The sequence below is a fragment of the Carassius gibelio genome, chromosome A1 (genome assembly GCF_023724105.1).
Source record: "Carassius gibelio isolate Cgi1373 ecotype wild population from Czech Republic chromosome A1, carGib1.2-hapl.c, whole genome shotgun sequence".
Classification (NCBI taxonomy): Eukaryota; Metazoa; Chordata; class Actinopteri; order Cypriniformes; family Cyprinidae; genus Carassius; species Carassius gibelio.
The window spans coordinates 30,112,274-30,124,413 of NC_068371.1; the positions used below are offsets into that span (position 1 = coordinate 30,112,274).

Consider the following 12,140-nt stretch of genomic DNA (forward strand, 5'->3'; position numbering starts at 1 on the left):
GAGTCGCGACTGGAGAGGAGCCGTTCTTTCTATCGTTCTTTTTTCCTTTCATACAAATGAGCTCCTCCGCGAGACAGAACAGTTATAGGGGGAGGGGCGCACCCAGCGCAGGCCAACCCTTTATAGCGTGATGATATTAGTTATTAGTTGTGCATGCATTTACATTGCATTTTGTGTTCATTTAAAACTTATTTTAAAATCATTAAAAATTTTCTTTTGTGATACTGTACTTGTATAGAAATGTTTCACTAAAAGCTGTTTTCCACAGACATTCATTGCAGCCCACTTTGTTATTGTTCATTGACTTGAAGGGGCTGATGTCCTATTTGCAAAGTTTACAGTAGTAATAGTATGTAGTATGTAGACATTTCCATTTTATTTATTCTAATTTTATCTACTTAAAAAAAAAATTAGTTTTCTATCAAAATGTTCTTGTGTGATAACAATGTTCTTGTGTGGAAGTGTTTGTAGTAAAAGCTGTTTTGCACAGAAATTCATTGCAGCCGGCTTTGTTTTTTATGTTTATTTGTGAGTAGGTATTGTATGAATAACATAAGTCAACGTAGTTTTACACACACACACACAAACACACACTTTGTACTAAAGGTAAATCAAAATAATGATGTCACTGTCTAAGCAGAGGGATTTGTGCAACCCTATGGAATATAGTCGACACATGAGAAATGAGGTAATAATCAATATTTCAGAATAATTCAAACTCAGATATTGGTGTGTGATATCTGAGCTTTAATTATTTGACTACAAATCTCACCTCATAATACCTCCCAGTGATTATTTCCAGGATAAACTGAGATGCCCCCAAGCTGGCTTCTTAAAACTGACTAAATATTTAAAAAGAGCCAAAAGAGCCATTCTTTTGAACGGCTCTTTGAAAGGAACGGATCGCGAAGATCCGGATCCCCTCAAAGAGCCATAAATCCCATCACTAGTTTGAACTCCAGTGCTTTTTAGACACACACAGATATCAAGAACCAGCATATGAATCTCTGCAATGGTGACAATCAACAAAATGCTTCATGTTGCAATATATGAAAAACTCCCATAATGCACTGCAGTATGTATAATTATTTGTCACCACTGTTGAGGATCATATGATAAACGATCATGACTTAATGCATAATCCTAAACAGTTTTATTTTCCTCTTAATTTTGAAATATTATGGTGGAAATGTATAATAAGATATTCTTTTTTTTTTTTTTTAAGAATAATGCATTTGAATCAAGATCAAACAGACACTAAAAGCATAAGTTGCTTCTTAGTTTGTTTCTGCATTGCACAAATGTTTGCTGTAAAACAGTAACACATTTGCTTAGAAACAAACTTATCAAAACCATTAAAAGGCTCAAGAGCCCAAATGAAGCAAATACTGACCACAAGTATGGTGACAAAGTTATTGTTTATTTTCCTTCCAACTGATTTCATCCAAGGCTGTGTTTAAAGTCAGTTATAGCTCTTGTGTTTCTCTTTTCTTCAGTGATGTTGATTGTTAACAGCAAGTGTTCATCACTAATACACAATCTTTTTTTAATCAGTCACTTAATTATCTCATTAAAGTTAACTCTTTGAGGACTTGGATTTAACTTGAGACATGTTTGTGACTTTGAAGGAATGACTTGATTCCTCCTCTGATGAAATCAGCTGCTGAGTTCATGGGTAGAATAAACATATGGCAGGACTTTTACTTTCTGGCTCCTGGAACGTCCACCTCTGATTTGAACCTGGGTCCCTCACACCAAAGGCATGTGTCTTATCCACTGTGCCAACACCACCAATATTGTTTCATATCAAACATTTGTGCATTACTGAGTCAAACCTTGAGATAGCAGCTTTCTGTCTGTCAGTCATGACAATTGAACAGCTAAACAAATGTCATAATGCTTCAATATTGAAAAACAAAAGGAAACCGTATCATCTCAGCCTTTTAGACATGACCACTTATCATATGTTCCTCTCCCGTGGCGGCGGGCTTTGTGTTTACATCAATGACGCGTGCTGCCGCGATACTGTTGTGATCAGCAAACACTGCTCACCCCTGGTGGAGTTTATGATTATTAAGTGCCGGCCGTTCTATCTGCCGAGGGAATATACTGCTATACTGCTCATTTCAGTGTACATTCCCCCATTCAACATCATCAGCAACAGGAACGACGCACTTAATGAACTGTACCAGCACATCAGTGAGCAGCAGAAAGCACACCCCGATGCTTTTCTCATCATAGCTGGGGATTTCAAACATGCTGACCTTAAGAGTGTGTTTCCAAAAATACACCAGCACATCAACTTTCAAACACGAGGTAAAAACATTTTGGACTTTGTTTACACCACACAGAGAGGAGCTTACAAAGCCCTCCCCCTCCCCCACCTCGGAGCTTCAGACCACATCACTGTTATGCTAATGCCTGCATACAGACCACTCATTAAAGTTGCCAAACCAGTTTACAAACAGATTAAAGTGTGGCCAGAAGGATCATCAGAGATTCTTCAGGACTGCTTCAACACAACTGACTGGGACATTTTTAAACAGGCTGCCACATGCAATAACACCACTGATCTCCAGGAGTACTCAGAGTCTGTTACTGCCTACATCAATAAGTGTATTGATGATGTAACGGTCACAAAAACCATCACTGTCCGGGCCAACCAGAAGCCATGGATGACGGGGGAGGTCTACAGACTCCTGAAGACACGGAACGCTGCCTTCAGAGCTGGAGATGAGGTGGGCCTGAGAACAGCTAGGGCCAACCTGTCCCGTGGCATCAGAGAGGCTAAGAGACAGCACTCCAGGAGGAGAGCTCATCAATTCAGCGACAGCAGAGACACTAGGAACCTGTGGCAGGGGATACAGACCATTACGGACTACAAGCCCCCACTACGGACCTGTGAAAACAACATCTCTCTGCTGAACGAGCTGAACACCTTCTTCGCTCGCTTTGAGCAACAAAACAGCACCACTGCACAGAAGACTCCACCTCCTCCCGGCGACCAGGTGATGACGCTGACCCCAGACAGCGTGAGGAGATCCTTCAGTAGGATCAATGCCCTCAAAGCTCCGGGTCCTGACAACATCCCTGGGCGTGTACTGAAAGTCTGTGCAGCAGAACTCACTGATGTTTTCACAGACATTTTTAGCATCTCACTGAGTCAGGCTGTTGTTCCCACATGCTTTAAAACTACCACCATCATCCCAGTCCCGAAGAAGCCATCTCCATCCTGTTTCAATGACTACCGTCCTGTTGCACTTACCCCCATCTTCATGAAGTGCTTTGAACGGCTAGTCATGCACCACATCAAGTCTATGGACTTTCTGACTGGAAGACCTCAGGCAGTACGGGTCGGCAGCAACACATCCAGCACCATCACACTGAACACTGGGCCCCCCCAAGGATGTGTGCTGAGCCCCCTCCTCTTCACTCTGCTGACCCATGACTGCGCACCGTCACACAGCTCCAACCTCTTTATTAAGTTTGCAGATGACACGACTGTGGTGGGTCTCATTAGCAACAAAGATGAGACAAACTACAAGAGTGAGGTGAGCCGCCTGGCTGGGTGGTGCAGTGACAACAATCTCTCTCTGAACGTGGAGAAGACGAAGGAGATTGTTGTAGACTTCAGGAGAGCACACACTCAGCACGTTCCTCTGACCATCAACGGTGCGACTGTGGAGAGAGTGAGCAGCACCAAGTTCCTGGGTGTGCACATCACAGAGGACCTCTCCTGGACTGAAAACACCGCAGCACTGGCCAAGAAATCACAACAGCGTCTCTACTTCCTCCGCAAACTGAGAAGAGCCAGAGCCCCACCCCCCATCATGTACACCTTCTACAGAGGCACCATAGAGAGCATTCTGTCGAGCTGCATCACTGTGTGGTATGGTGCCTGCAACGCGTCCTGCCGAAAGACTCTGCAATGCATAGTGAGAGCAGCTGAGAAGATCATTGGTGTCTCTCTCCCCTCCCTCCAGGACATTTATGGAACACGTCTCACCCGGAAAGACCTCTGCATCACAGGTGATCCCTCTCACCCATCACACAGCTTCTTCAGTCTGCTGCCATCAGGGAGGCCAGGACCAGCAGACTGAAGGACAGCTTCATCCACCAGGCTGTCAGGAAGCTGAACTCCCTCCCGAACCTGCCCCCCCCCCTCTTCTTCCCCAGGCACCACTGAACTATGAACCCCCCCGACTAATTATATGATGGCATGCACTAGTCACTTGTGCAGCATGGGTCTGCTCACTCACCGCTCACTACCTCATTCGGCATGGAACTGACGTCATTCCACTACCTCATCAGTCAGTTAAATAACTGCTCTTGGTCACTTGTCACTTGTCACTTTAATCAGACTTAAGATATTTTTAATAAGTGATTTTTTTTGCACTAAAAAATCTTTTAACTGCACTGTTGTTCACTTCATTGATTTGCACTATTGTCATTTACCTTGCGCTGCTTTATTTAACTTTATTTTTAACTTTATTTTTTAATGTAATTATATGTCTTTTTTTATCATTCCTTTATTGTATAGTTGTATCTACATTTTATATTTGATCTAGTTATTTTTTAGGCTTTAATGTTAATGTTATCTGTATGCACCGGGGTCTGAGAGTAACGCAATTTCGATTCTCTGTATGTATGTACTGTACATGTGGAAATTGACAATAAAGCAGACTTGAACTTGAACTTCCTCATTAAGTTGTCATAGTACAGTGCATGGAGTTTTTACTATGGTGTTTCACAGCATGCACTGAAGCATGAAGCATTTTATTGATTGTCACCATTACTGACAATCTTTTGCTGGTTCTTGATCTTTGTGTGTGTCTAAGAGATACTAGACTTAAAATTTTTATAAACCTTATATATACTTTAAATTCACTTACCAAAACTATCAAAGCAATACTTTGCATACTGTAGCTTCACAGGATTAATTATTAAAAACTCAGCTCATGACAACCACCTGGACTTTCTGCTTTACAACACCTCATGCATTGTAATAGCGAAAGCTCATAGAAAAGCACAGTAGACTCAAAAAGAGTCAAAAACTCAACTAAAGCAAACACTGATCTCCATGATGGTGAACACATCTGATCCTCTGTAATTCTCAATAACACCAGGTGTTCAGTACTCATGCAAAATCATAATTTAATTAGTCATTTAATTATCTCATTAACTTCAAAACTGCTTCAGTGTTATTTTAACTCTCTGTAGATTGAGTCAGTATGCAATCTGAGCAGAGTTGATTTAACTGGATATTTTGCTGTGTACGCAATAATATAATTATATATCACGTTTTACTGTGATCTTTAAATATATAGCCTACCATGCTACTCAATAGTTAGCATGTATATCTGTGCCAAGGAATTTATATGGTACTGCTGATTCTCAACAGCCAACAGAAAACACAAAATATGACATGAAATATGGCTATTGCTATATTGAATGTGAGGTGTCATACGTGTAACAGTGATGCGCGGGTTGATCCAAAATGAGCGGGTGCCTGCGGTCACCTGCTGTTGCCCGCGGTTATGAGTTATCCAAAAATATTTTTTATGATATTCTGGTCGTGGTCGGTCGGGTCGTTTGATATAAAGATGCCAATTAAACCTTTGTAAGTAACCATCTGGAGTCGATTAACGCGGATACGCATTATGAGTCATTTTCTCCTGATAACTTAAAATAACTTAAATTACACTTTCAGTTTTGATTGTACAGATAAGAGTAATACATCAATCGAATCTGTAAAGGGTCTACTTTTTTTTTAATACAGACATAATAACAACAGAACTTTGTGCACTTATAAAATAAAAATAACAAACAAGGTGTGCTGTCTGCAGCCTTTGTCTTTGCTGATCGTCATGTACAAACACGTAATTAAAATGAACTGTAACTCCGTGAATATTCAACAAAGATACATGAGAGAGATATCTATAGAAAGCCTGACATGTCTGCTTTTAAACTAAACAAGAAAAACCACCGAAAACAAACATTCTGTGATAAAGTAATCCATATGAAAACAACGCAATGTCTGTTTTTCACGTCTCTCTTAATTATATTTAATGTGACCACGCATTTTATGCTTTTTCTGCTTATAACGCATGTTAATTTGGACATCATGAGATAGTCTTCTTTGGATTGTTGACTGACACTCAGCTTTTACCAGAGGTGGGACGACTTTCAAGTCACAAGCAAGTCTTCAAATCATATCCCAAGTCCTCAAAGTGTTAAAGTTAATGAGATAATTAAGTGACTAATTAAATGATAATTGTGCATTAATGATGAACACTTGCTGCTATTGGGAATTACAGAGGATCAGATGTTAATGTTTTATTGGTTAAAGTGATGCAACCATAATGGAGATCAGTGTTTGCTTTATTTGGGCTCTTGACCCTTGACTGTCGTGTTAGATCTCTTTATGTAGCATTGCATGAGGTGCTGTAAAGCAGAGAGAAGAAATTAATCTGTATGTGATAGGTGGTCAGATTACAATCAAATTAACATTAGTTCTATTTAAATTTTGCATAATCAACCCAGTAAAACTACACTATGGAAAAAAAATGACAGTACGTGAATCTTAAATCTATTAAGTACATACAAAATTTTAAAAACTGTACTCTGTAGACACACACAGACATCATGAACCACCATAAAACTCCCGTCATGCACTGCAGTATGAAAAATTGTCACCACTGTTGAGGATCGTGTGATAAGTGTTTTTGTCGAAAAACCTGAAGTGACAGTCTCCTTCTTTTCTTTCAACACTGAAGCATTGTGATTTTTTTTTTTTAACTTCAGTTCAGTACTAGCTGAGTGTCAGTCTACTATCCAAAGATAAACACCATTTCATGATGATCAGTCATCATGAGTTATAAGCAGAAAAAGCATAAGATCATCTGTTACTGCAAGGTTTGACTCAGCAATGCATACATGTTTGTTGCGAAAACATTATTGCAATTGTTTTGAATTAGTAAAAGGGTCAAGAGACTACCTAAAGCAAACCCTGACCACAATTATGGTGGCAAGGGTTTGTATTTTTGTTTTGTTTTTTTCAGTTGAAGGCTAAATTCAGTTGTAGTTCTTGTGTTTCTCTTTACTTCAGTGATGTTGATTGTTAACAGCAGAAGTTCATCACTAATGTACAATCATCATTTAATTAGTCACTTAATTATCTCATTAACTTTAACCCTTTGAGGACTTGGATATGACTTGAAGACTTGCTTGTGACTTGAAAGTCCCACCTCTGCTAATTAGACTTTTTCCAAAATATAATTCCTGACTAAATGTATAATCAAGTGAAACATTATGAAGTTTCAGTAACAATATACTTTACAACTCAAAAGCTTGATGTAAATAATATAAATGTAGCAAATAAATGTAACTGTAACAAATGTAATAATGCTGTTCTTTAAATTTATTTCCCCTAATAAACCTGAAAAAAATATTCTCAGCTCTTTTCAACATTAATAATAATAATGATAATGATGATAATAATACAAATAAATGTTTTTTTTTTTTTTTTTTTTTTTTTTTTTTTTTTAGAAAATCTGATTGTTAAGATAAAGATTTTTGTTTTGTATAAATTGTATCTTAATTTTGATCAATGTTTTATCAATCAATTGCCCGTATTTTATAAATTAGAAGCAAATATATAGCAGACAATTTTAATGAGGCCCGGCAGGATCACTTGCATGGGAACTGGAAGGCACCAAAACTCAGCTTGTGCCTCACAGATTTGAGAAATATAGGCTATATATTACAGAAAGCTTGAAATCTCTACGTTTAAACGAAAATATTAAAACCAAAATAAATAGGCTACTCTCTGATTATGTAATCCATATGAAATGTGCATTTTTCTCATGGCGAGTCCGCATCGTCAACTTCATCTTTGCAGCGACACAGAAAACACCAGATTATTACTAAACAATTAAATGTCTCCTTGCATATTTTCATACCAGGCCATTCTGGCTTGAGCGAGACCCCACGGAATGAGGGAGCAGAGCGTAATACATGGAGAATTGCGCTCTTCGCTCACAAGCTCTGATCAGAACAAACCCGAACCTCACTGTCTGCGGAACAGAAACATCAAAATAGACATAGCCGGACTAGACTGACTAGATTTGCAGTTGATTTTACCACATGCTCAATCGTCAGTTATTTTATTATTTCATAAACATTATTTTATTTTCTTGATTTTAGGACAAACACAGTGTCTGGAAATTACATTGAAATAACGTGACTCTAAATCTAATGCATCCTAAGAGTGTTGATTTGGTCCAGAAACAGTATAAATTATGCCTAAATTAACCTTAAATGATGTTGAAAATATGTCCACTGACCACTTTTGAACTAGTTTTTAACCTTGTAAGGAGGTTCTCTGAACGTCTAAATCGGATGTACAGAAGACGTCAAAAAAAGACGTCATAAAAACATTCATTCTGGCTCCTCAGTGGACGTCTTTTCAACGTCAGCAAAGACATAAAAAGACATCCACTGGATGTAACTTTGCCCAGTGGGATGCTCTAGATATATTTTTAGATTAGTTTTTGTCTAAAAAAAAACCTTGAGGCATCCTGGGCTGAGATATCTGTGAACAACAATATAACTCTTTTTTAGACCACTTGAGATGGATCAACAACTTTATTATTATTTATTATTGTTTGTTTATCAATCTGTTCATGTCTGATTTTTTCCCTGTTGTTCTTATTGTCTTTGGTAAGACCTTGAATGTTTTGTATTGTGCCTTGTTATGACTTTCCTGTTGTTTGGTTTCCTGTCTAGTTTTTATTAATTTTATTATGCTTACTAACTCAATCTAACTGCTCTTGTGCTCCTTAACAATATTTGTACAGTAAACTTTTTTTTCCAACATAATGTCCTCTAGAACCAGAGTGTCCCATTCAAGCAAAGAGAAAACGGAGAGCCGAAAAACTCCTGCAGATCACTGATACACTGGGTGAGAAAATGGACTTTACTCAGATTATGTGTTAAATATCATAAACTTTTATTTTTTTTAGGTCAATGTTTACATTTTTAGTGTACTGTGCTGCAAATCCCCACATAGCAACATTGTTTCGGCCCAGATCCGGCCCACATCTGACACCCGTGGAAAGATGATCTGGCCCACATGCAGCGTGGAATGATGGCACTTGGGCGGACCGCTCCTGTTTGCCAGATTTGAGCCACAAGCAGGCTATAGCAATGCCACATGTCAGCCAAGAGCAGAGGTGGATACTCCAGGGGTCAGAAAGTAAAAGTCCTGCCACATTTTTGCTCCACCCATGAACTCAGCAGCGGATTTCACCAGAGGAGGAAACAAGTCATTCCTTCCAAGTCACAAACTAGTCTCAACTCAAATCCCAAGTTCTCAAAGAGTTAAAGTCAATGAGATAATTAAGAGACTAATTAAATGATGATTGTGCATTGGTGATGAACACCTGCTGTTATTGTGCGTTACAGAGGATCAGATGCTGATGTTTTATTGGTTAAAATTATGCCACCATCATAGAGATCAGTGTTTGCTTCATTTGGGCTCTTGACCTTTGGTTTCTTATGTTAGATATTTCTCTGTAAAAGTACATGTGCTGTTATAAAACAGTGCGATCAGTGCTGTGCAGAAAAACGTTACTAGCTGGTTTTACAAGATGAAGTAATTATTAGGCATCAGCCTGTTTATTTCCAAAACAATTTTATGTATTGATTATTAACAAATGTTCAGTTTTTAAATAACCTACCTTGTGGAACCGTTGGTTTAATCACTATAATGAATACATTTCCTAATGTATGTAATAAATATACATTTTTGAAGTCTTTTCCTAATAAGACGCACAGACATTATGACCCAGCATATGAATCTCAACAATGGTGACAATCAACAAAACGCTTCAAGCTGAAGTGCATGCTGGGTAACACCATAGTAAAAACTCTGATTATGCACTGTAGCATGAATAATTATTGTAACCACTGTTGAGGATCATATGATAAGTGCTCATGTCTAAAATCCCGAGCCTGTACAATTTCCCCCCCACCCAATATTTAAGCATTACAATAATATTTGTTTAATAGGACTTTTTTTGTAGTTCAGTAATTGCTGAACATAATTTAACAAACCAAAGAGAGACACATTCATGAAGTTAATTAAAATGTTTTAGATGAAAAAAGGGCAATTAAATTTTCTACTTCAAGCTTTTAATTCAGCAATGTGTTAATGTTTACTACGTAGCACAACCGCAAGTGTTTAAAAGCAAATTACTTTGAATTATTAAAAGGGTCAAGAGCCCAACTAAAGCAGACACTGATCTCCATGATGGTGGACTAACCACAATTATGGTGACAACGGTTTTTTTTTTTTTTTTTTTCAGTTGATTTCATCCAAGGCTGTGCTTAAAGTCAATTGTAGTTCTTGTGTTTCTCTTTTCTTCAGTGATGTTGATTGTTAACAGCAGGTGTTCATCACTAATGCAGAATTATCATTTAATTAGTCACTTAATTATCTCATTGACTTTAACTCTTTGAGGACTTGGGATTTAACTTGAGACTTGTTGGTGACTTGAAAGGAATGACTTGATTCCTCCTCTGGTGAAATCAGCTGCTGGGTTCATGGGTGGAATAAACATATGGCAGGACTTTTACTTTCTGGCCCCTGGACTCTCCACCTCTGGCCAAGAGTAAAGAAATTAACCAGAACTGGACCTTATATGAGCCACAAAATCTGTGTATATTAAATATGAAGTATTTTCAGCCTTAATAAGCCTTTTAACAAGCAGAATCACTGAAGGAAAGAAGAGAACAAAAAAATAGATGAGCAGAAACACAAGAACTACAACTGACTTCAGCCACAACCTTAGATGAAATCGATTGAAGATAAAATAAGACATTAAATCACTCAAGATCTCAGCAGAGGAGGATTAAACAACCCCACAAACAGCTTTACCAGCTTCACTTATTACTAACCAGACTTACTTTATTACTGTTACACATCTACAAAAGTTTTTTATTGAGAATTAACAGAGGTTTAACTCTAATGTGTTTCACCATAACAGTGATTATTGTTTTCATTAGTTGGGCTCTTAACTCTTATTATATATTTCATCTTTTTTGGCGGCTGTTACAGTGTGTTTGTTAACCACATTTGCAGCTTCAAAGAAAGCTAGAGTGACATGATATCAAGTGACGGCTGTTATCTGTTGATGGTTTTATAATCATCATGAAGTACACTGGTTCAATTATGTTTTTTTAATCTAACAATTATGTTGTTCCAATGATGCATTCATATTACAAACTCTGTGTTTCTACCCATGAGCTCCAGCAGTATTATAACAATCAGTTAAAGTATTTTAACAATCATGAGCTTAGAAAATAACTTAAACTATGCTGCCACACACAGATATAAACACATCAGCACATGAATCTCAATAATGGTGACAATCAAAAATATTTAGATAAACTGATCAATTCAGAACTTCACTGAAAAGCTACTAAGTCACAACAAAATCAACAGCAAAAAATATAAGAAAATATTAAGAATTAAAATAAATAATAGGACAATTCAGCGGCATAATTTATTCATGTTGCAATGCATGCCGGGAGTTTTGTACTATGCTAGTACCTAGCATGCATTGCAGCAAGGTACATTTGAATGTCACCATTGTTGAGATTCATGTGCTGACTGTTGATGTCTGTGTGTGTGAATATATTAATGAAACAATTGTTAAAAAATTGCAAATCTGCCTGTTTCATGATGATTAGAAAACCATCAACAGATGACCACCATCACATGACCTCAATTGACTTTAGCTTTCTTTGATGTCACAAATGTGTTTAACAAACACACTGTCACAGCAACCAAAAAAGGCATAAGACAGTATAAGAGTTAAGTGTGCAACTAATGGGAACACTAATCACTGTTATGGTGACACACATTATAGTTAAACCTCTGTTAATTCTCAATAAAAACTTTTGTAGATGTCAAACATAAGTCAGTAGTAGTTCTTGTGTTTCTCTTTTTCTGTTCTTTTCTTTCCTTCAGTGATTCTGCTTGTTAACAGGCTTATTAATGCTCACAATACCACCTGGTGTCCAACGAGTGTAAAACAAGCAGATATATTACACACAGAGGTGTAAAGTCCAGGGGT

General features: G+C 37.7%; 2 protein-coding genes across 4 annotated transcripts in view; one reads left to right on the top strand and one right to left on the bottom strand.

Moving 5' to 3' along the window:
- Nucleotides 1-12,140, bottom strand: part of LOC128018075 (tubulin beta-4B chain-like) — a 238,394-nt gene that overhangs the window by 107,250 nt on the left and 119,004 nt on the right. The window lies entirely within an intron of this gene.
- The window catches only part of LOC128017931 (complement C3), a 181,462-nt gene that overhangs the window by 56,983 nt on the left and 112,339 nt on the right, over nt 1-12,140 (top strand). For all 3 annotated transcript variants that reach the window (XM_052603409.1, XM_052603410.1, XM_052603411.1), the window contains exon 16: nt 8,891-8,962. In XM_052603409.1, coding sequence (XP_052459369.1) covers nt 8,891-8,962 — 72 coding nt within the window. The remainder of the gene's footprint in view (nt 1-8,890; nt 8,963-12,140) is intronic.